We start from the raw sequence: 22,445 nt of genomic DNA, 5'->3' as shown, positions 1-22,445 counted from the left end.
TGTGAGTAATGTAGCAGTGTGCAGCAGTGTAAGGCGTGCAGCAATGTGAGGCGTGCAGCAGTGTGCGCCGTGCAGCAGTGTGCGCCGTGCAGCAGTGTGAGGCGTGAGGTGAGGGGGTGTGAGGGTGAAGGTGATAAGTGAATCTAAATGACACACATAACAAACATTCCCTCATCTCTCTCTCTCTTTAATACATTCTGTCCTACTTGCAGTACGTGTCAGCATCTGGGAATAACCTTCCCTCAGTGGCGCTCAAGTGGAATCCCAGTGGGTCACCTGTCTTCCTATGAAGTTAGGGTTCAACCGTCGCCCTCAGTGTCACACTGAAGTAGGCATTGGCGCTACCAAAAGAGGCTATGCTTTCAGAAGCCCGGACCTGTCTCATCTTTCAGGGAGAGATGCAGTAGGTAGTGCATTAAAACAAGAATTATCCGAGGGTCACATGTTTGAAGTCTGACAGTGCTCAGCTCCGGGCCTCCCAGACTCCGAGATCAGAGCCTACGCTTCAAACATTCAACCCACCCAGTCGAGCACACAGCTTCCCTGGAGCACGCATACGGACATTGCATGACGTCACAGGGAGTCACAGCCTTGACTGCCACTGCAATGTTCTCAGTCGAAAGCAATGCACCGCATTAGCATAGTACAATGATGGCGGCAGGCAAGACACACCACAGTGTAAAACAATTAGCAAAAACATACCCATACAGAAGCAAGACGTTTTACTCCACGGATTATGAAACAATCACTTCTGTCGGATCATACACAACAAATATCACGACCGGACACTTATTAAGTGCTATCTCATCTTTTGTATAGCGTACAGTCTCACAAAAACCTCTTTAGACAACAGAGTAAGTTTAAATGGGGTGACACGAATATAATGTTTCGAACGCACCTTTTAGAACTGCACAAATACATTGGTATGAAAGGTATTCTTATGCGCATTCTCTACAATAATATCGGGAGAATTCCGACCCTGCCCAGTCTTCTACAAATCCAGTCTGCAAAATAACCGAGCGGCAAAGAACACATAGGACAAGCCAGCAACAAAACAAAACGAGGCCTGACACGCAAATCGGATTTCCGGCCGGGAGAAAGGAGAGGCGTGACACGCACGAAGGAAGGAAGGGGCGGAGAAACAACGGAGCGGACTGCCGAGTCTGGACACAGGGAGGAACAGGACGAGAGGAGTATAACAGACCCGGTGAGGGGGGGCGTCGGGACACATTGACGGTGCCCGCCCCCCCAGAGTGATGGAAGCCCTGCGTGTGCCCGGTGAGTGGGGTTGGGAGGGTGTGTGTGTGCGCGTTTGTGTGTGATTGTAAGCCCTGCGTTTGTGTGTGATTGTAAGCCCTGCGAGTGGGGGGAGGGTGTGGGGGCGCAGGGGTGGGGGCGGTGAGTGTGTGCGCGTGGAAATGTGTGTGCGCATGAGTGACTTTGCCTTTGTGTGATTGAGAGAGCATGTCAAGGGGAGGCAGGGGATGTGCACGGCGCCGTGCGCGCCCTCGAGGGCAAATCTGAGACAGCGAGGCTCGTGCACCAACGCTGTCTCAGATTCCCCCGAACACACCGACAATAGGTCCTTGGCTACGCTCGACCTAAAAACCACCTGTCCCAACAAGACCTGTCTGGATTCCAAAGATTGGGGATCTAGTCAGGGAAAAGATCGAGGTCAATAAGGAATTTGGGCCTTCTTAGAATTAGTATTAGTATTTCTTAGAGGTAAAAATTGTAAAAACTCACTAAGCGGTACACTGTTGTGTCAAGGTATTAATTTACACGGAGCCTGCGAGGGTTCTTCAAATAACTTTTCTTGCCACTTGCAGGGTTCGCCCACAGCGGTGATAGATCCAGTTTTTAGGCAGCTTTCCAATGGTAGCTACATAATGTTAAATGATCACAGCTGTTGTGGAATGATGCCAGGAATAGCCTATCTAGTTAGTGTGTCAGCTAGGGTCACTTGTATGCAAGTATTGTTTCCAAAAAGCAAGACAGATGGGGAGTCGCCGCTATGGCCTTCACTGAACATCTCTTCTAGACGAATTGATACTTTAAGCAGAATGAAAGCCATTCTTTTACAAAAAACTGATCCACTGACCTCGTCCAAAGAGACGTCTGATCTGCAAGTTGCAAGGACTTCTGCAGAGATACATGCATTATTATCAACAAACTGCCCAATACATTTAGCAGAAATGTTAGGTCATATCTTAAACATGTCTGATACCAGTGGTATTGTACATGTATTTAAGGCGATTTTTTCGGGACTGTTAGCACTGTTTGGAGTAGTCCTAGGCATTTTTCCAAACTTCGTGCACTCTGTGCTCGGCGGCCTGCATCTCATCTTGTGACTCGTAGCAGGGATACTATTTTTGTTCCTTCTGCTCCGATATGGCAAGTCCAGTCACCAACGATACCCAGATTACCATGGCAAATGCTTTTCTGGCGATGCAGTATCGTGAACGCATAACACAGTTCCTTGGCTTGGCTCGTTTACGAGATCTGAATACCACATGGTTTCTGTCATTCAGACCAATTTGGCAAGATTGCATCTTACCTGTTCTACGATGCCTGCTTTGTGGAGAGGAATGCGTGTTAGATAGCTGTCTAACACTACCATCGGCAATGCCAACGATGTTGACGCATTACTGGGGCCGGTAACGACTCGTGTTGCGTTGCCCCCAACGGCTACCAATCCTGATGACGGCATTCATTGAGATCTCACCGGCAAATCCAGCTGAAGGTGAGATACGCGGATGAACAGGCACACAGGTACCATCTGCTATGAACAATGCTAACGCGGCTGATGCTGACAGCGATGCTTCACATCTGTGTGCAATTGATCTTCTTAATTAAGTGGTTCAACTTTCATCTACAGTGGTAGACGATTTCTTTGCCAGCCTAGACGATTTAATGTTTTCTCCTGATATCGAGAATAACTTTTGAAGTTAGCACACTGCGTTCTATGAACTCTGAATTCGACCTTCACTTTTTCATAACAAAGGCTTCTAAGTTTGGAACTCTATTTCGCTACGATTTAATTTGATTTTTTTTTCTCTCCCTTTCCAAAACTGAACTTTGGCACAAAGTAATCTGCTTAAAGTAGAACTGTTCTTAGAGAACAAGAATTCTTTGGATACTTCCTTGGAACAATTTTGACCTTATCTACAAACCAACGCAGTTTATATACTCTGCTATGGGATGGTCTCGATTTTTTTTCTGTAACTAAGAGCCATTTCATAAATGTAATTCCATGATTTATTGGGTTAGCATTTTCCATATTACAATGACATCATTTCCTTTTTAATGCGTACTATGCAAATGCTCATTTTTCCGTGTGCAACCATTTCAAATGCATTTTTATATGAATTTTTGGGGGTTGTAAACACATGCTCTAGATTATATGTTTTAGTGCTTGATCTTAGATGAACATGATAACGTGTAGTGGGTGTTGTGTACCATTTTAGGACCCTATTGTAATTTTCCCGATTCATGCCCTTATATACGTATAAAACACCATATCTATAGGCATAGAAATCATAACCATATTTGGCCTTAGCTCATGCAGTCCAAATACGGCAGGGATACTTCCACTAGTTCCGCAAATCTACAACGATTTCTTGGAAAACTCGGCTTCAGCAGCTAGGGACTTCCCCTTGCTCGAGAACTGACTTGTTCAAGAACTCATGGAGTTTTCAAAGAACTGAGACTCTTTTAAGATGTTATTATGTCCGCCTTTACGTCAAACTCGGCAACTTTAAGGTATAAATATGCCCACATTGCCCGACGCATCCTGCTACAGCAAGTGCCGAAGGAATCCGACCCTCCAGCAGACGCACTGAGAGAGAAGCTGTCTTTTCTCTTGCCGAGAAATCCAGCTCCAGTTTTTCCAAGCTCCCCTTGAGGGGTGTTGGGAAATCAAGTCCTGAGCTTGACCTTCTTCATTCTTACCAAGGTACGGAGCTGATTAGACCCTAAGAGAAATCTTAGACAGATTCTTGGCAAAAGAAAACTATATTTAGGTCACACCTCACTTACTTCTTCCCTCGTACTAAGCTTAGGTACATCGGGGTAGGCGTATTTTAGAAGCACCAGTTGAGTACTTTTAGCCTCTGTTATTTATGTATTTCTGTAGTAGGGGATCTCTGTGTATAGTCATAATCTAGTGAATAGGCCCGCCCATGTGCGTGGACCCCGGAGCAATCAAAAATAATCTCTTAAGGTGTCGAAAAATGCAGAACTGCACAGATACTTAAGAGAGAATTTAAAGACAGATAATGCAGCCCATATCCACAGGCTACACTGTCCAGTACTTCAACTAGAAATTCCACCAAAAATCCACAAACAGCAAAGCCTGTCCAGATTTCCCTTGCTTTAACAGCAAAAACGCTCTGGAATGATAGAGAGAAAGACCTGGACAGACAAGCCCCATAGGCTGCAATTATGTGGCTCAAAACAGGATACTGTGCCTTTAAGAGAACCTTCCAGAACTTCACAGTATCCCAGAATGCACTGCAGGTCCCTTTTACTTTCAGTTCTTTTTTCCGGCTCCTGCTAGCAGGACCCTGGAGCATTGAGCTTTCCCTTTTGGGATTTATTTTTGTGATTTTCTCACTTTTTCAAGTGTTTTTGGTGCTTTGTTCAAAGTACTTTGGTTATTTCTTCTTTGGTGTGCTTTTGGGGCAGTCTTTTTGTCGAATATGCCAGCATTATTTGACAAATGCCCGGAGTGTTCCAGGAAGAAGGCCAAGACTGACCCACATGAAGTGTGTATCCTCTGCCTTCCCTCCTCTCATAACCCTGATGAGTGTGAGATTTGCCAGGGATTTACCACCAGGACCTGAGAGACAGAAAGAAGATCAGGCTCCAAGGCATGGAGGAGAGAAGACTGCAAGCACGAGGTGGGTTTGGGCAGGTTCCATCTGCCAGTGCTGAGGCCTCTGGGGGGCTCCCCAGAGGCAGGAAGTCCAGCAAGCGTCCCCATTCTCCGTCGGCGTCGATTGCACCGACTACGGCGTCGAGAGGGATGACTACAGTCTGTTCCCCGTCTCCCCAGGGCTCTGGGTCGAAGCGGCGTCGACGTTCAACGTCGAGGGATCTGAACAGACCGCCGTCGAGATCACCGGTGACGATTTCGTCGTCGTACTCGTCGGCGTCGTCGAGGACTCGACGTCGACGGGTGGCCCGGCGTCGGCGCTCGCCGTCATGGCAAAACCGCCGTTCGCCTTCGGCGAAAAAGGAGAAGGTCGTCGTCGAGGGAATCCTCGGCGTCGACGGGGCGATCACCGTCGAGGCACAAGAGATCGCCGTCGAGGCACAAGAGATGGCCGTCGAGGCACAAGAGATCGCCATCGAGGCACAGGAAGCCGTCGAGGCGAAGGCGATCGACGTCGAGGCGATAGAGGTCGCCGTCGAGGCGGAAGCGTTGGCCGTCGAGGGACAGGCATTCGCCGTCGAGGAAGCGCAGTTCGCGTCGAGGGGCCGACGTTCACCGTCGGGTCGCCGTTCTTCGACGCAGGAACGGCGCAGAAGCAGTTTGGGCGCCAGGAGTCAGTCTGGCAGGCGTTAAGTGCCTAGGAGAGACTCTCCCACATCCCAGTCTGATAAGGAGGGCGGGTCACCGGGCTCGGTGTACTCCGTTGTGTATACCCCTCCTAAGCCGGGGACAGTGACGCCTCCTCCTCCACCTTCTTTGCCGAGAGGACTTCCTCCGCAGGTCCCTACCCCGCCTCCTCTTCCACCTCTACCACCTCGGCCTCAGCCTCAAACTCAGCTGCCGGTTGACAAGCCTCTCCCGCTTCCTCCAAGGTCGGTTTCCCTGCCCAGGTACCCGACTCCTCCGAAGGGGACCCCTCAGCCGAGGGGCCCACCCAAGCCACAGTGTTCTGTCCCGGTGGAAGCGGCAGGACGACCAAAGCCACGGAAGTCGCGATCCCGCTCCGGACGGAGAGGGAGGTCGCGCAGTCGTCACAGATCTCGACGAGGTGAAGATGGCGCCACAGGAGGCGCGGATCATGGTCCCGCACGGACTCTTCCAGAACCAGGTCCTACTCCGCGACCTTGTCATACTCCCCGGGGACTAGGGTGTCTCCCATGGATGACATCAGCACGTCCCAGGATGTTCTCTTGAGGGGTGCAGGGAAATTAGGAATCACAGTGACTGCTCCCACACCTACGACGTCCGTGATCTTTGAGACACTTCACAAGAAACATTTGTCTCGCCCTCTACTACCGCTCGTGCCAGGCTTGGTAGAGCCAGCGGAGGAGCTGTTCCTTACGCCTGCAGTGACGAGAGCTGCTCCATCCCGTCTGCTGAAAAAGTATAGGGCTCCGGATTCCGACCTGGCTTTTCTAAGGACTGACCCTGTTCCGGACTCCGTTATAGTGACGGCAGCCAGAAAACAACATTCTACCTCATCGTCTTCTACCGTGCCTCCGGATAAGGAGAGCCGATGGATCGACTCTAATGGCAGGAAGGCCTGTGGGACGGCGGCTACGGCGTTGAAGACCGCTAGCGATACAGCTCTGCTGGGACGGTATGATCGTTCCCTGTGGGAATCTCTCCAGCAGTTCACGGAACTCCTGCCATGAGACAAGAGGGAGGATTTCCTAGAAATCCTGAAGGAAGGGATGCTGGTTTCGAACCAGGTTATCAGCGCGGCGGCGGATGGTTCTCTGTTGGCGGCCCCTGGTTACTGTCATGGGATCAACCAGCGACGCCATGCTTGGCTCAGGCTCACATCACTCAAGCCGGTGGCCCAGCAGCGAGTGGCTAATCTGCCCTTCTTGGGGGAGACCCTGTTCGGAAAACATGCGGATGATGAGATGGCCCGCATGAAGGCGGAGGCCGAGACTCTGACGGCTGTGGGTTTGGAGAAGCCCAAAGAAAAGAAAGCCTACTGCCCGTTCCAGAGACGGTTCGGGGCGCAGGGCCGAGGACAGGCTTCAGGACAGCAGCAGCAACAACAGCAGCAGTTCCGGAGGCCCTTCCAGAAACGCCAGAAGGGTAGAGGAGGTCAGCAGTCCTCTACAGCGAACAAGGGCGCCGCCGGGTCTCGACCCTGAGCTGTTACTTCCCCTACATCCGTTACCCACTCCGGTGGGGGGAAGCGTTCAATTTTTTCTGGCAGAGTGGAGAAAAATTACTCAGGACAAGTGGGTGCTGAATATTATTTGCAATGGATACAGTCTTCGGTTCACCAGCCCGCCTCCATCGATTCCTCCGGTCAGCTCGCAGTTTCAGCTGCGCGAGCTCCAGGGGGAGGCCGATATCCTGTTACGGAAAAGGGCGATAGAAGATGTACCTCTGTCTCAAAGAGGAAGAGGTCTGTATTCCCGGTTCTTCCTGGTCCGCAAAAAGGACAAGAACGAGTTCAGGCCACTTCTGGATTTGCGACAAGCAAACAAGTGGATTCGCAGAGAGAAGTTTCGCATGCTGTCGTTGCATCAGATTTATCCTCAGCTGCAACAGGGAGACTGGCTGTGTGCCTTAGACCTACAGGATGCATACTTCCATGTGCCCATTGCACACAAACACAGGAAGTTCCTGCGAGTCCAAGTCGGCGCCAATCATTATCAGTACACAGTACTGGTCTGAAGTCTGCGCCCAGGACATTCTCGAAGTGTATGGCAGTGGTAGCCGCACACCTAAGGAAGAACAAGGTGTTTGTCTACCCGTACCTGGACGCTTGGTTGATCAAGGCTTCCTCCTTCTCGGAAGCTCAAGCGCACTTCCGGAAGACGTGCGTTCTCTTGAACAAGCTGGGGTTGAACATCAACATGTCCAAGTCTGTCCCGACTCCGGTCCAGTGCATACAGTACTTGGGAGCCTCCATCAATACGCTGTCAGCAAGCGTGTCTCCTTCGGAGGAGAGACGATTATCACTCCTTCGGAAGGCTCAGGCTCTTATGACCGCTCCATCTACAACAATGAGGACGGTGTCTTCTCTACTGGGGTCGATGGCCTCTTGTATCTTCCTCACGCCACACGCACGGCTGCACATGAGACCATTGCAGGAGTGCTTGGAGGATCAGTGGCATCAGAGGAAAGGATCTTGGGACGACAAGATACGACTGTCTCTGCATGCTCTTCAGTCTCTGAAGTGGTGGTGTTCAGCGGAGAATCTCCTGAGAGGGGTTCCCTTCCACAAGGACATTCCCACGCAGACTATTGTGGCAGATGCGTCTCTCCACAGCTGGGGGGCGCACTCCGGAGACTTACAGACGTGGTCCCAGATGGAGTCCAGGTACCACATCAATTTCCTGGAACTCAGAGCTGTTCACTTGGCGCTGAAGGCCTTTCTTCCGTCCTTCCGGACCAACTCTTTGCTTGTTCAGACAGACAATACGACCACGATGTATTACCTCAACAAGCAGGGGGGGGGGGGTCAAGATCGCGCACTCTGTCGATCTGGCACTGGCTTCTGGCCAGAGGACTGACGATAACGGCCACCCATCTACCAGTTGTGCAGAATGTTCATGCAGACGCACTGAGCGGACTGATTCAGGAAAACCACGAATGGGTCATAAACGACGAAGTACTAGGAGAAGTCTTCGCAAGGTGGGGGACTCCAGACGTAGATCTGTTCGCCACCGCCGAAAACAGCAAATGCCGAGACTTCGCCTCCAGGTACTACCAACCAGAGACGCTGGGGAATGCGCTATAGTTCAACTGGTCGAACAGCTTTCTGTACGCTTTTCCACCCATTCCCCTGATTCCGGCGGTGGTCATCAAACTGTCCCAGTCCAGGGCGCGGATGATCCTGATTGCCCCGGAATGGCCCAGACAGTGGTGGTTCACGGACCTGCTTCACCGGTCGCTCTTTCCTCACATACGGCTGCCGTGCAGGCCGGACCTTCTCACGAAGTTCGGGGGGCGAATGTTACACCCCAACCTCTCGTCTTTGAGTTTGGCGGCATGGCTCCTGAGATAGTGCAATATGGCCATCTGAATCTCCCAGAAGATTGCATGGACATACTGAAGGAGGCTAAGCAGGCTTCCACTAGGACTTCTTATGCTTACAAGTGGAAGAGGTTTTGCATCTGGTGCAAGTCCAAGAACTATGACCCGACGACATGTAAGGAAGATGTCATCCTTCCATATCTTCTTCATCTAGCGCAGTCTGGCCTTAATGTCCATTCCATTAAGGTGCATCTGGCTGCATTGACTGCCTACAGGATATGCCCTTCACAGACTTCCTTCTTTCAGATCCCTGTGATCAAAGATTTTTTGGAAGGCTTGAAGAAAGTGTTCCCTCCTGTCCGGCTTCCTTCACCTTCATGGGAATTGAATGTGGTGCTGTCCAGATTGATGAAGGAGCCTTTTGAACCTATTCATAAGGCTTTGTTGCAGCACCTGTCCTGGAAGGCGGCGTTCATCGTGGCCATTACATCGGCCCGCAGGGTGAGTGAAATTTAGGCGTTGTGTTGCCAAGAACCTTATACTGTATTTCATGCTGCGAAGGTTGTTATGCGTACTCACCCTAAGTTTCATGCTAAAGTTATATCTGAATTTCATGTTAACCAGACCATAACTTTGCCTACGTTTTTTCAGAATCCTTCCTCTCCAGCGGAAAGATCCCTGCATTCCCTGGATGTTAGGAGGGTGTTGAAATTTTATCTGGATAAGACCAAGGATATTCGTAGGTCTGACCAATTGTTTATTAATTATGGATCAGTCAGGACGGGTCTTGCTACCTCTAAACAGTTCATCTCTAGGTGGATTGTGTCCTGTATACAGATGTGTTACCAAAAAGCTAATAAGACCTTAGGGGGTAAACCTAAGGCTCATTCCACCAGGGGCAAAGCTGCCACGACTGCTTTGCTCCGTAATGTTCCCATTGCAGAAATCTGCAAGGCGGCCACTTGGAAGTCGGTCCATACCTTTGCTAAGCATTACTGCCTGGACACTGATGCCAGGGCAGACGCTCAGGTTGGGCAGGCTTCGCTGCGAAATCTGTTCGCACAGGAGTGGTGTTATTTTCTCTTTTCTCCACCGCGCTTTGGTGTGGGGATGGGCTTGCCATTCTATTCACTAGATTATGACTATACACAGAGATCCCCTACTACAGAAGGAGTAGTTTCTGTCCTGTAACTCCAGTTCTGTAGTAGGGGTATCTCTGTTATAGTCATAAGCGCCCGCCCTCCTCCCCGGTAGAGAGATATAGTCATGTAAGGAATGCTACAGGTCTGGCGTGTTACGCCTTCAAAAAGAACTGAAAGTAAAAGGGACCTGCAGTGCATTCTGGGATACTGTGAAGTTCTGGAAGGTTCTCTTAAAGGCACAGTATCCTGTTTTGAGCCACATAATGGCAGCCTATGGGGCTTGTCTGTCCATGTCTTCCTCTCTATCATTCCAGAGGGGTTTTACTGTTAAAGCAAGGAAAATCTGGACAGGCTTTGCTGTTTGTGGATTTTTGGTGGAATTTCTAGTTGAAGTACTGGACAGTGTAGCCTGTGGATATAGGCTGCATTATCGGTCTTTAAATTCTCTCTTAAGTGTCTGTGCAGTTCTGCATTTTTCGACACCTTAAGAGATTATTTTTGATTGCTCCGGGGTCCACGCACATGGGCGGGACTATTCACTAGATTATGACTATAACAGAGATACCCCTACTACAGAACTGGAGTTACAGGACAGAAACTACTCCTTATTTATGGTTTAGGAACCATACAATGCTCTTGCAGTATTATTTTATTCTACTCTTTCTACTGTATGCATTATATTTTGCAACCAGTTTTACGATTGTAGCAGTTCATTTCTTATGCCTGAGAAAGAAGACTGTTCAATAAATCCTTTTTTTGAAATTGCCCGTCTATCTATTTTCTAGGCACCTCTGGTGAAACGAAGCATACACGATTGACTGAGTGAAATATCTATCTATTGTTTCCAATACTCTGAAGATCAGTTTTATCTTGGGGCAACAAAGTTGTCATGTTTATGCGGTTGTCAGAAACGAATCCCTTCTTGTTTATTCTAGAAAGTTTCTAGTGACTTCTGAGCTAGCTGGCACTCACAAATTAAGTCTAGTATATTCGATAGAGACCTAGTAGACATCAGTCCTACGTCTAATCTATAGGATATATTATTCCACTGCGCAGAGCCTATTGGGAATATAGGAACTACACTACAGTGTAAGGCACTAAAATGGCTTTATTCAATCTGCATGAATGATGGTGGAGGCTCTAGAGATTTGCAAAAGGAGGCCCTCCATGAGAGTAAGCGAAGGACATCATCTAAAAAAGCCAGTGGAAAAAATACAGGCGTTGTACCTAAGCACTACTCTGGTGCCCACTGCCATACACAAACAGTCGGTACTCTCCAGACCATATTTAATAGAATATTTTGCTGCATTCTGTCCGTCCTAGAGAATCTTTACAAGGGTTTAGTTTCATCATCTGAGATCACTGGCAAGATATCCACCACTTTCTCCCATAATGCGTGCCAATACAAGCCCAAGAGGTATGTGGTATTGACAAACTTGAGAGCGAGGGTAGCCAAGGAGAGCATCTGTTTCGCGAATGTCTCCATTCTTTTCCATTCCCCTATTACGTGGGCAGATGGACAATACATTGGGGTTCAAGCAGCTTGTCAACTCTTGGACGACGAGACTCTTCAAGGTGGGATGCTGCAATAGGGAGGTCGGATCTCCAGGAGCTGGTCTATGCCACCTGTATATTAACCAGACCTTCAATTGGTCCAAAACATGGCTGCAAGACTCTTGCTGGATCTAACTCACTGGCCCTCATTTCACAACACCTCAACCAACTTCACTGACTACCAACGACTATATAAAACCAGTTCAAATAGGTCACAGAGCAATTTATGGCTAAAGCCATGAATTAATTTTAATTCATTTGGAATCACCTTTCATCAACTAACTTGTACCTGTCACTCTGCACCAACCTGTCCTCCTTTTTCCTCCCAGATCTTGCAAGTGTAGAACTTTTTTTCTGCTGCGATTGCCTGAAATACTTTGCTTTTTTATGTTCATCTCACCTCTGACCATCTAGCTTTCAGTACATTTCTTAAAACTTTTCTCTTCTTAAACAAATCATTTAGTCATTAAGGAACAGTTGTATTTAGTGCGTGAATGCCCACTGTGTAGTTGGGCTATTTATAAACCTGACTTGACAAAGTGGAATAGCGACCCGAAGGTGCCAACCGTGCTAGTGACATCAGTACAGAGAGGCCAGGACAAATAAAGACTGAGCTTCCCAAAATAAGAAAAAAGTTTCTTTTAGGAGAGTGGGTGAAGAACGGTTATTACTAATCTTCAATATGATCAAGTATCAGAAACCACATACAAAGTACATTTCTCTTATTAAAGATACGCCATCCTGCAGATTGAGCATCCTAGACAGATTCCCAAAGAAGTAACAATATGGGTGTGGAAGACAAGGTTGCAATTTGAAGACTGAAAATAGCCATCATACAAGAAACTGCAGAGGCCAGTTCTTTTAAACTACACCTCCAGTCTCACTTCAAAATCTATGAAGTGCTGGTTTGTGACTATGTACAGATGCCAACATTGCCGCATCACAGATAAGTAAATTGTGGTAAGCTGGAAATTGTAGGTCACTTTCGGTAATAGTTCAGTCAAACCAGAAAGGATGGAAGGACATGTGCTCAGAGTAATACTAGTGGTTCGGATTAATTTAAAGTATTTCCATACATCAAAGTCAGTCTTAGAATGGAAAAGATAATCACTCTAATATGAGTGAATGGACAAATGATAAACCTACTACAGAATGAACGTTGAGGTGAAAATGCAGTGAACAGAAATATTTCAATATTTGTGCAGCTCCAACTTTCGATAACGGGTACAAAATATCAACTGCTGAACAGGGGTATTTGGGGTTTTTGTGGGAATCATGGTTACATATAGGACAACTGTGTTGTCTCAGTGTGGACTGATACCACACCACAGGTATATTTTGTCCATACCCACCAGGTAGGAGTTGCAAAATAACGGATTTGGATGTGCTCAATTCTGGCTGAGGTCTAACTGATCTAGTTTCATTTTTAGTGTAAGTCAACTTACTGACTTTTTCTTTTAACAACCATCAACCAATGGCTGGGCTCAACATTTAAAAGAGAGTTAGAAAAAATCTGAACCAAGCTCAGACTTAGCACAAGTTTTGCCATCTCTGCAGTCCTACGGGTGAGCTTTTAACTACTATATTATCCTGTTCTTACAAAATGCGTTTGAATCATATTATGTTTTTTCCAACCTTTGATTTTGATCTTACATAAATGGATAACATACTTTTAGACAAATTGAAAAGTTTGATTTCTAGACTAGGATACGCTTTTAACCATAAAGCATATGCAAGTGATTTGCAACCATATAAATCATGAACTAGAAGTACCTGGAATATCCGATCTGCGTATGGTGGCAAAGCTGCAGGAGAATATGTCGGATCCATATCCGTAAACTCCTCTGCAAAATTGCCAACGTCCAACTCATCGCGGATAACTGGCTTAAATGGAGCTGGTACTTTCTTTTTAGACAAATGATCCCAGTCTATTTTCTAAAAGAGAAACAGTAAGGTATTTTAATGCCGATTTTCACTTGAACTTCAATTAAGCATTAAATTCTTCAGATTGTTGTAAAAGCATAAACAGACTGGCAGAACCAACCAATTTATTAACGTCCCCAAAAAATCTTGAATAACTAACATCCTCAGGAAGCTTAATCACATGAGGACGTTTCAGAAACCTTCCTTGTTGGGAGTTGTATGCATTTAAGAGTGAGCCTAATAAGTGAGCTCTCATATTAAATCCCGGTACTTCTGTTATAAAAACAATTATGCAAACCCATAGAAATGCTTTTTTTTACTGATAGCACTTTTTTAGTTTACATATGGTGTTCATGCCTGGCATTCAAAATATAACATAGACATGTATAAACAAATAGCAAACTAGGAGGTGTATTTTATATATGCATGCAGCAAATCACACAAGAAACCAAATTCGGCCTAAGAGTGTCAAATCCACCTGGACGCCAACCCTGAAAATCTTTCTGGAGGAGCTTGTGAATTTGATCAGTTCCCACTCGCAATGTTTGCTTCTAAAAACAATTCAAGAGGCCAAATGTGTTCTCTACGTTGTGCCCCAGAGCTTTAGTACCCGCCACACCATGATTACGTACAACCACAGTTCAACTAGAAGTCATATAAACAAAGCATATGGAGCAACACAAATATACACCACTAGTTAGTGCATAACAATAGGATTGTCACCACCCGAAGGAAAGCGGTTATTAGCAATGTCACCTCTGGCTACCTTTTTCTTTACACAAGGTCCTTTCCAGCCTCCGCAAAAAAATCCATATCTACCAGTATGCTGAGTTAGCAACATATGGATAAATATATACAATATTTAGTCTTATTTCAATTGTAGCAACTTAGAAGAATGCTTGCCCTCCTTTACCAAAGATCGACAGTAAATTTCTAGGATATGAGATAGACTGAGAGAACTGATTGTTACATCTGAAAACTGGAAACATAATCAAAGAAAAAAAACACATGACTTGCTAAGATTCAAGACACATTTTATACTTTTTGAGTATACTTTATTGGCATATATAGCAACACACAAGGATTTATACAGAAGTTAACCCATGAAAATAAACAATGTTAACAGTTTACAATAATATATATAAAAAAATACCCAAATAGAAAATGAAGTCGAAGAACTCATATCATGCGAAGATCCAAAACTTCTTTTACCTGGAAAAAAGGGTGTTTTTTTATTTCATCTGATCCGCTTGGTCCACACCCTAGCCTTTTCTTTGGATCTTTTATTAAAAGAGATTGAATTAGCTCTTTAGCTACTGCACTCATTTGATGCGGATAAACTGGGTCACTTTTTAAGATTCTCCTGCAAGCAAGGAATATTGCAAGATTAAAATATAAAGTGCATTAAAATCTCCACGTAAGCACACACTTGGAGAGAAAGTCCAAGTTACTTTTAATACTGGTAGTCCTTAGTACCCCCTTTCCTCATAACTTGTGGTATGTCCGGGCCAGTAGGCAAAGCACAGATAATGTTTGCTGAGCACAAATTAGGTCATGAAAAGAAGCCACAAATAGCCTCCCACAATATATCCATAGATGTTTTTCAGATTTTTCAGTTCTCTAAACCTTAATCTGTGTCAATGGCTACGTGAAGTAGGTGAGCAAGTCATCTATAGAATGGGAGATTACCAGTATAAGCATCACCACAGTAAGTAACTTGTACACACAAAACACCCACTCACTCAATTCTGAAGATTTTAGAGTACGATAAAACACATTCGAAGAATTATTCATTTTATCAATGGTAACAGCTGTGCAAGAGGAGTATTTGCAATTATATCAAGTTCATTGTTTCAGTTAATTTAAACTATAACAAAATTTGCAAAATAAAACTATAATTCATTACGATTTATAAGATCTCAAAAGGTGTATCCAGACAGAAGATTCATGCCATACAACTTAATTAATGAGTTTGGCAGTGTGTGGCGGTGGCAAACGCCACAGCCAACCGCCCTCCGGATTACAAGTTGTAATCCAGGCGGGAGGCCCTGCGGCGGCAGGCCCATGGAGCTGGCTTTCAAAGGCTCATAGGAGAGCCTTTGAAAGACAGCGCCGTTGGCCGCCACAGCACGCTCCAGCACCGCATGGACTGTAAAGTCCATGCCGTGCTGGAACAGGGGGAGCATGCATAACCAGTCCTGGAGACAACAGGGCGCTCTGTAGGGCCCCCTTTATTTCCTCACCGCCACACTTTTCATGGTGGGCTCACTGCCATGAAAAGTGTGGTGGTGAAGAAACTCTTATTTTGCTTTGCGGTGCTGCAGTGGCACTGCCAGCATATTGCGAGCCTCTGACCGGCGCAACACCACCAGGGATCGCGGGTCCCTGTTGTTTGGAGTGGTTCTATGGCGGTCCGACCGCCGTAATCATAATAAGGCGGTCAGACCACTGGTACTTTGGTTGCTGCACTGCCACCATGGGTTTGGCGGTCGACTGGACAATCAAACTTATAATTAGACACTTATTATGTTGCATATTGTGCAAATAGGCAGCCATAAAATGATGCATTCAACATTTTACATGGTTCCTGCCATAAGCATTTTAAAATAAATTAAACGGAAAAAAGTGGTGGGAAATTATGAATTCTTCCCCAGTTTGTGCATACTTTAAAGGTTAACAGATAAAACTAATCACTATACAATGAAGTAGGTTAAAGAGGTGCCTTGCTGGGCAACCATTGCATGGCAGACAAACATCCTGAAACAAAACCTATTCATGCTACAGGGACCTACGAGATTCTTTTTCGCCATGGGAGGAATGTATATTTCTCAGGTTGGTGAGTATTATAAACATTTGCAAATAAAACTGAAACCTATGTGATAAAATTAGGTTCACTAAGTACCTCCCTCAGCCAGCATTGCATAGCAGTCAAACCATCCTAGTTGTTACCTTTACATGCGACAAGAACACCTAGGCCAAGTCCAAGTGTGCAATACTGAAATAATATTAGTGCTAAGTAAACTGGGCCGCTATGTGCTTCTTTTTCACCATGTGTTCGACAAAGGCAAATTTTATGGGGGTTTTGAGAACCCAGGCTTCTTGCTATGGGCCAATGCCAGGAATTTAACAAATTTGCAGTTGAGCTGTGGGTCGCCCGTGTTGAGGCACGCCATTATGGATTCCCTCCATGTGTGGATAGCTCTGTCATTGAAGCGTATCTTTAGAAGTTGCGAGCGATGCCTACACAGCTGAGGACAGATGCAGATCATCTTCTTTATCTTTGCATAGCCAGCATAATATCAGACCTGAGCCCATGCACAAGGTCATAAGGTGTCTTTTGATGTGTACTTCAAACTGAATTGGCAGGTAGAGTGCAGGGATTTAATGACCATCCATGCGTGCGAGAGGAAGCTGCATGTGATTTCAACTTCAAAGGAAGATTGTCGTTTTGCAGCCCTACCGGCTCCCTTTTTAAAAACATCATATGGTACACTTGCCGCCCATAGTTCTGTTAAACTTAGTTGTTTGATTAAGGTGTTTAGATATTTGTTATGCTCCGAGAACTGGTCGCTTTGGAGGGATAACCATAAGGCTCCATTTGTCTTGGCTAATATTGTACCAGTTTCGTTGCCGCTATTGCGAATTTGTGCTGAAGATAATTTATCTTAATCAAACAACTAAGTTTAACAGAACTAGGTGCGGCAAGTGTACCATATAATGCTTTCAAAAAGGGAGACGGGGCAAGCTGAACACTCATCTGAAGGCACTGATCTGCATTTTCTACACTGCTGCGGCATCCAATCCTCTCATCGTCACACTAGCATACGTGATGGCTGGTAATAGCTAGGTGGAAATTACTGTTCAGAGTAGTTGGAAAGACAGACCATCCAATTGTTTTGTCAAAGTGGTGAAGCCGTGGATTAGTGCAGATCCCTTCTTCTCTATGTATACTTTTTGCTGCATGAAAGTACCCGCTTGAATCAAGGTATAACCCCAGGTATTTTCAGTTAGTTACTATCTCCAGGTGGCGTCATTTAAGACCATTGAGGCAGCATGTCCAGATCGATTGCAGACATACACGGTTTTAGTGACTTTTATCTCCAGATGGTTCATTCTTGCATTGTGTCCAAGGACGTTAAGTGATCTTTGAAGACCCACTTTAGTTAGACTAAATAGCACAATGCCATTTGCATATCACAGGTGGGAAAGGCAAAGGGGGCCCAGGCGGGGGGATAGGAATTTTTCAAATCCAGGGCAGGTGAGAGGTCAGCCATAAAAAGATTGAACAGGTGGAGCGCTAGCACATAACCATGCTTTAAACCTTGATACGTTGAAGTGTTTCTGGATATATTCGTGCCATCTCCAATTTTTATTAGGATCCAGGTTTGAGAAAACAGGGTCGCTCTTAACAGTGTATTAGGTAAACCCCACCTCTTTAGCTTATTACACAACAACTCCCTGTCTACACAGTTGAAAGCTGCTTCAAAATCAATGAAGTAGAGGAGTAGCTTTTTCTTGAACTGCTTGCATTGATCAGTCAGGAGGGCAATCGATGATATATTTGTTGTGGTACTAACTCTTTTTCTGAAACCAGTCTAGTTTAAGGGGATTATGTTGTTTTTGTTTGTCCAGTCCTATAAATCCGCAAGGATGCGTAGTGTTTTGCTTCTGAATCGAGGAGGGCGATAAGCCTGTAGTCAGGATTTGCCCAGTGTCCTTCTTTGAACATTGCATTTATGATGGAGACCCGCCAACTTTCCGGGATGCAGCCACTTTTCTGAACTTTCTTAAATAGCTAAGCTGGTGCCTCTGACCAGAAATCAACATCTTCTTTGAAGATGGCCTGTGGTAGGGCATTTGGCCCTGGTGCACTTTCTCGATGCACCTTAAGGAGGATTTTTAGGACTTGGCCTGAGGTGTACAGGGTTTTGTCCCTAGTTGTAATTGAGGTTACGCTTTATGCCGGACTTTGCCAGTTGGTTGCATGTAGGATGTTCTATACTAGATGATTGTTAATTTATAGAAAAAGTTCTGGCTAAATAGGATACCCGAGTTAATTAGGTGACGTGTAAGTAATTAGTTATTCTTCCTTTTGAATTGAGGTTGTTTATGGTTTCTTGGAAATTCCTTGAGTTGCTCTGCCTGACACAGAATATTACTTAGCCCAGAAGGCATCCTTCCTGACTGGTTTGTCTGGCTACCTGTTGTTTTTTGTACTTTTTGAGATGTTTAAAACGTGCCCAAAGGGCCGATTTTAGGGGGGAACACTTTCAGTTGCCTGGTGAGTTTCTTTTGCTCCCGTTTCAAATCTATTCAGTGTTTTGAAAGGGTTGGTTTCAGTCTTGACCTGGCTAGTGGACCAGATGTCATCCTTTGTATTGCTTGTAGGCGCTAGTAAGGCGGTTTCAAAGCCATACCCATGCATCGATTGGATGTTTCCTAGTGTTTGTACTGTAAATCATTAGCTCCTTGGCCTGAGACGCTAGTTCTGCTATGAATTCATGTGACCATCACAATTGCTTTAGGTTGGTTGTGGCTGTCATACCAGTTTCAACTGGAGCCAGTACCATGTATACATGGAGTTATTCCTAACAACAGGAGCTGCAATGAGTGATCACTGCCTGTAGTATATTTTATGGAGATGTGCTTGACCAAAGACATCAATGGCAAAGAGACTATTGTGTAGTCAATGATTGATCGTGAATTGGGGCCATGGTATGTGTCATTTGGTGGGGTATCATCCGAGTATCTTCCGTTTAGGACCGTCATTCTCCATTAAGATCTCAACGCTTAGCTTTCGAGTTGGTCTTGACTGGTACATTCCAGAATGTTCTCAATGTTGAGTAGGTCATCATCCTCTATGGTGTGAATAAGGCTTAATTCGAAGTCATCGATCAGCATTCTGTCCAATGTATGTCGCTATTGCTTGTATCTGGATATAGTGGATGGTATTTATTCTATTAAGACTTTTTTCTTGGATGCATTAGGATGAATATAGACGTTGAATAGAAGCACAGGGGGCCTGTTATCGTGCGTCCAGTTAATAAGTTATATGATTTGGAGGCCAGGGTCTACCTGGGGTAGTTTTTCTGTGATGGTATTTAGACTGAGCGATATGTGGACAGTGAGGCCCCTTTTGTGGCTGCCGTAGTGTTTGGATTTTGTGGCACTAATTTGGTATTGCCTTCTACAGGAAGATCCACTACAAAGTTTCTAGGAGCGTAATTCTATCTATGTTTGCCCAGCTCTTCGGTGGTGAACCATCCTGAAGCAGCAGTTATGCCCCTGCAATATTACAGAATAGAAGGGGCAGAACCGTACACTGGAGAAGTGTGGCTCAATGGTTAGAGCGGCAGACCCTGATGCAGAGGTCTAGCCCGGGACCAGGGTTCAATTCCCCGCCTCGGCGGGTCTTGGGCTCAAAAATTCCACGGACCTGATAATTCTCGCCTCGGTGCCTATTCCAATCATGGAGTCCCACTCTGCAACTCTGGGCAATAGCTTGCTTAATCTCCACAACGGCCCCCACTACGCTAAGGATGCCTGGCCTCCACTTTGGGGGTGCCCAGGAGTGGACACCTCACAGGGAAAGCCAGGATGGGTTCCACAGCGGTATTCGTACAAGCGCCTTGAGACCCTTGCGGGTGAGTAGTGCGCTATACAAGTATCAATTTACATTACACTGAGGTGATGTTACATTCGCATGAAGAGTTTATGTAGAGCGGGGTGTGGACATCCAATCCCAATAAAAACCAGTTTGTTTGGTCGCACCTTTTTTGGGCTTAGGTGTTACGATTGGTTGAAGGAAAAGCTTCTTGCATTCCTAACAACTGATTGGGCAGCTTTTGCTGTTGGGGGCTGCAATCTGTTTTTTCTAAGAGTGGAAATGGGTACCTAGGAGGTTGTTCTCTTTTTAACATAATACCTCAACTTTCCAAAACATTTACGGAGGAAAGAAGCAACTCCACTATTTCGGTTGAATTCCAAGTTGTGAAAGTGGGTTCTGGTCTTGAGGGGTTGTGAGTTAACAGGAATTCTACTACTAATAGATCTGTTGAGGTTATGTCTTTTAGTTGTGGAATCTCCTCTAGTAGCTTTATGAGGTTTCCTCTCTTGAGGATGTTCTGTTGACCTTGGGTTATGTATTTTGCCTTAAATAGATGTTTGTTATGCCTGCCCTCAATTTTGGTAAAGGATTCATGTGGGAGAAGAATTTTTGTTAGGTTTCTTGTGAATGTTGTGGCAAGTGTACCCGCATTTGATATCAGTGGGTGCCATTTTGAATTCCTGCAGGGTTGTCATTTTTCCTCACTTTTGAAGGACCTGTATTCCCACCAGGGTGGATAGCTTTTGGGGGGCATGGTTTGGCGCTGAGGAGGAGTGGGGGTTTTAGTGAGATAGTTTGATTACGGTCAGTGGTGCCAATGGACATTAAGTGCTGGTTAGATGTGCATGTTCTTAGATTATTATGTTCCCCATAGAACATTTTGTCTCTTGTTGGAGAGTGGCGATTTGTCAGGGTCCTCCAGTTGAGTGGGTAAATGATTTGGACATTGATCTTGATTTAAGGAGCTATTTCTTGGCTTTTTTGCGATGTTTGGTGAGAACTCCGGGTGAACCGTCCCTGTGCTTCACTCCCCCGCTGATGATACATATGTCCGGGAGCAAGTGACTCGTGTTGTTTGGTCCTGCGAATGTGATGATCCATTGCTATAGTTACTTTTAGTTGCCACTTGAGTTTCCTCCAGCCTCTGTGATCGGCATTTTATATTTTCATTTTAAGAGGATGTTTTGTTAGGAGAAGTTGTTGAGGCGGTGGTCGAACATTGTGTGTCATTCAGGTGACAAATGGATGAGTGGGTGGAATACTACCTGCAACTACTATGTTATTTTGTCCGCATATGGGGTAGATTCCTTTAGATGCTAGACTATTTTTACATCTTGCCTTCTTTGCTCATTTTCGCTGACTTTCAGTTATTTTGGAGGATAAGGAAGCTTGCACCTTGATTTTTGAGGGTGACTTTGCTCCCATTTGATCTTCTATGTTGTTGGTTTTTGGCCGTTCATATCGCCTTTCCTTGGGTTATAGATCCCAGCTTAATATTTTCTGTAGGGGGTTCCTGGTTTGTGTTTATTTCGTGGGGGTTGGATCACTTCTGGTGGTCATCCTTTAAGAAGTTAAAATACTTGACAAAACTTCCCGGAGCGAGGATGATTTGTGTATTATCGGGCTGCAAGTACATTTGATTTGAAAAAAATTGTCAAGGATTCTAGTTTAAAATGAATGCTTGAGATGTGTGCGCCCAACAGATTCATTAAGTCTATCTGTACATCGAGTTTGTCCGACTGGAAGTTCAAGACATCGATTGACGTATGCAATGTTAGTAAGATTTCCCACCAGTGCATGGCATGATGTGTATGCCTGGCTATAACTGTTGGGGGCTTGCTCCCTGTTGGTGAGATCGTATGAGGGGCTGGGGGGCTTCTGATTAAGGGCGCACATTCCTCACCTTCGTGTCAACCTTGAGATGCATTTAAGGCTGGGCCTAGATTTAAATGGGGTTTGGGATACTTCTTTTTTTAATTCAAATTGTCTTTATTAAATCAATTAACATACAAGGGAAAACAATACAAAAGAAACCATGGTTACAAAGCTGACAAACAAGGGTAAGCACATCACAAGAAGAAAATCATTATAATATGGTTCCAATAAGTGATAGTAGTATAAAAGAAAGAGAGTGAGACCATGTAGCACTTAGGAGAGGAAGCAGCGCCAGCTCCCCAACAAATTATAAGAAAAAGGAAAGAGAACGAAAGGAAGAAAATATCGTACACCAGAGGGAGAAAGAATACAAAAACAGCAAGGAAATGAGGGTGACCAGCTAGACTAGCTCCGTGGCAAAAAGTGTTTTTTGTCGGGCCGG

General features: G+C 45.5%; 1 protein-coding gene across 2 annotated transcripts in view; it reads right to left on the bottom strand.

Annotated features, from left to right (window-relative positions):
• The window catches only part of RPS6KA5 (ribosomal protein S6 kinase A5), a 628,800-nt gene that overhangs the window by 193,842 nt on the left and 412,513 nt on the right, over positions 1-22,445 (bottom strand). For both annotated transcript variants that reach the window (XM_078660052.1, XM_078660053.1), the window contains exons 8-9: positions 14,734-14,884; positions 13,372-13,533 (exon numbers count right to left, since the gene is read on the bottom strand). In XM_078660052.1, the coding sequence (XP_078516178.1) occupies positions 13,372-13,533; positions 14,734-14,884 (313 nt within the window). The remainder of the gene's footprint in view (positions 1-13,371; positions 13,534-14,733; positions 14,885-22,445) is intronic.

Source organism: Lissotriton helveticus, chromosome 9 (genome assembly GCF_964261635.1).
Source record: "Lissotriton helveticus chromosome 9, aLisHel1.1, whole genome shotgun sequence".
Taxonomy (NCBI): Eukaryota; Metazoa; Chordata; class Amphibia; order Caudata; family Salamandridae; genus Lissotriton; species Lissotriton helveticus.
The sequence above is the reverse complement of the archived record's forward strand: the minus strand, read 5'-3'. Positions and strand labels throughout refer to the sequence as shown.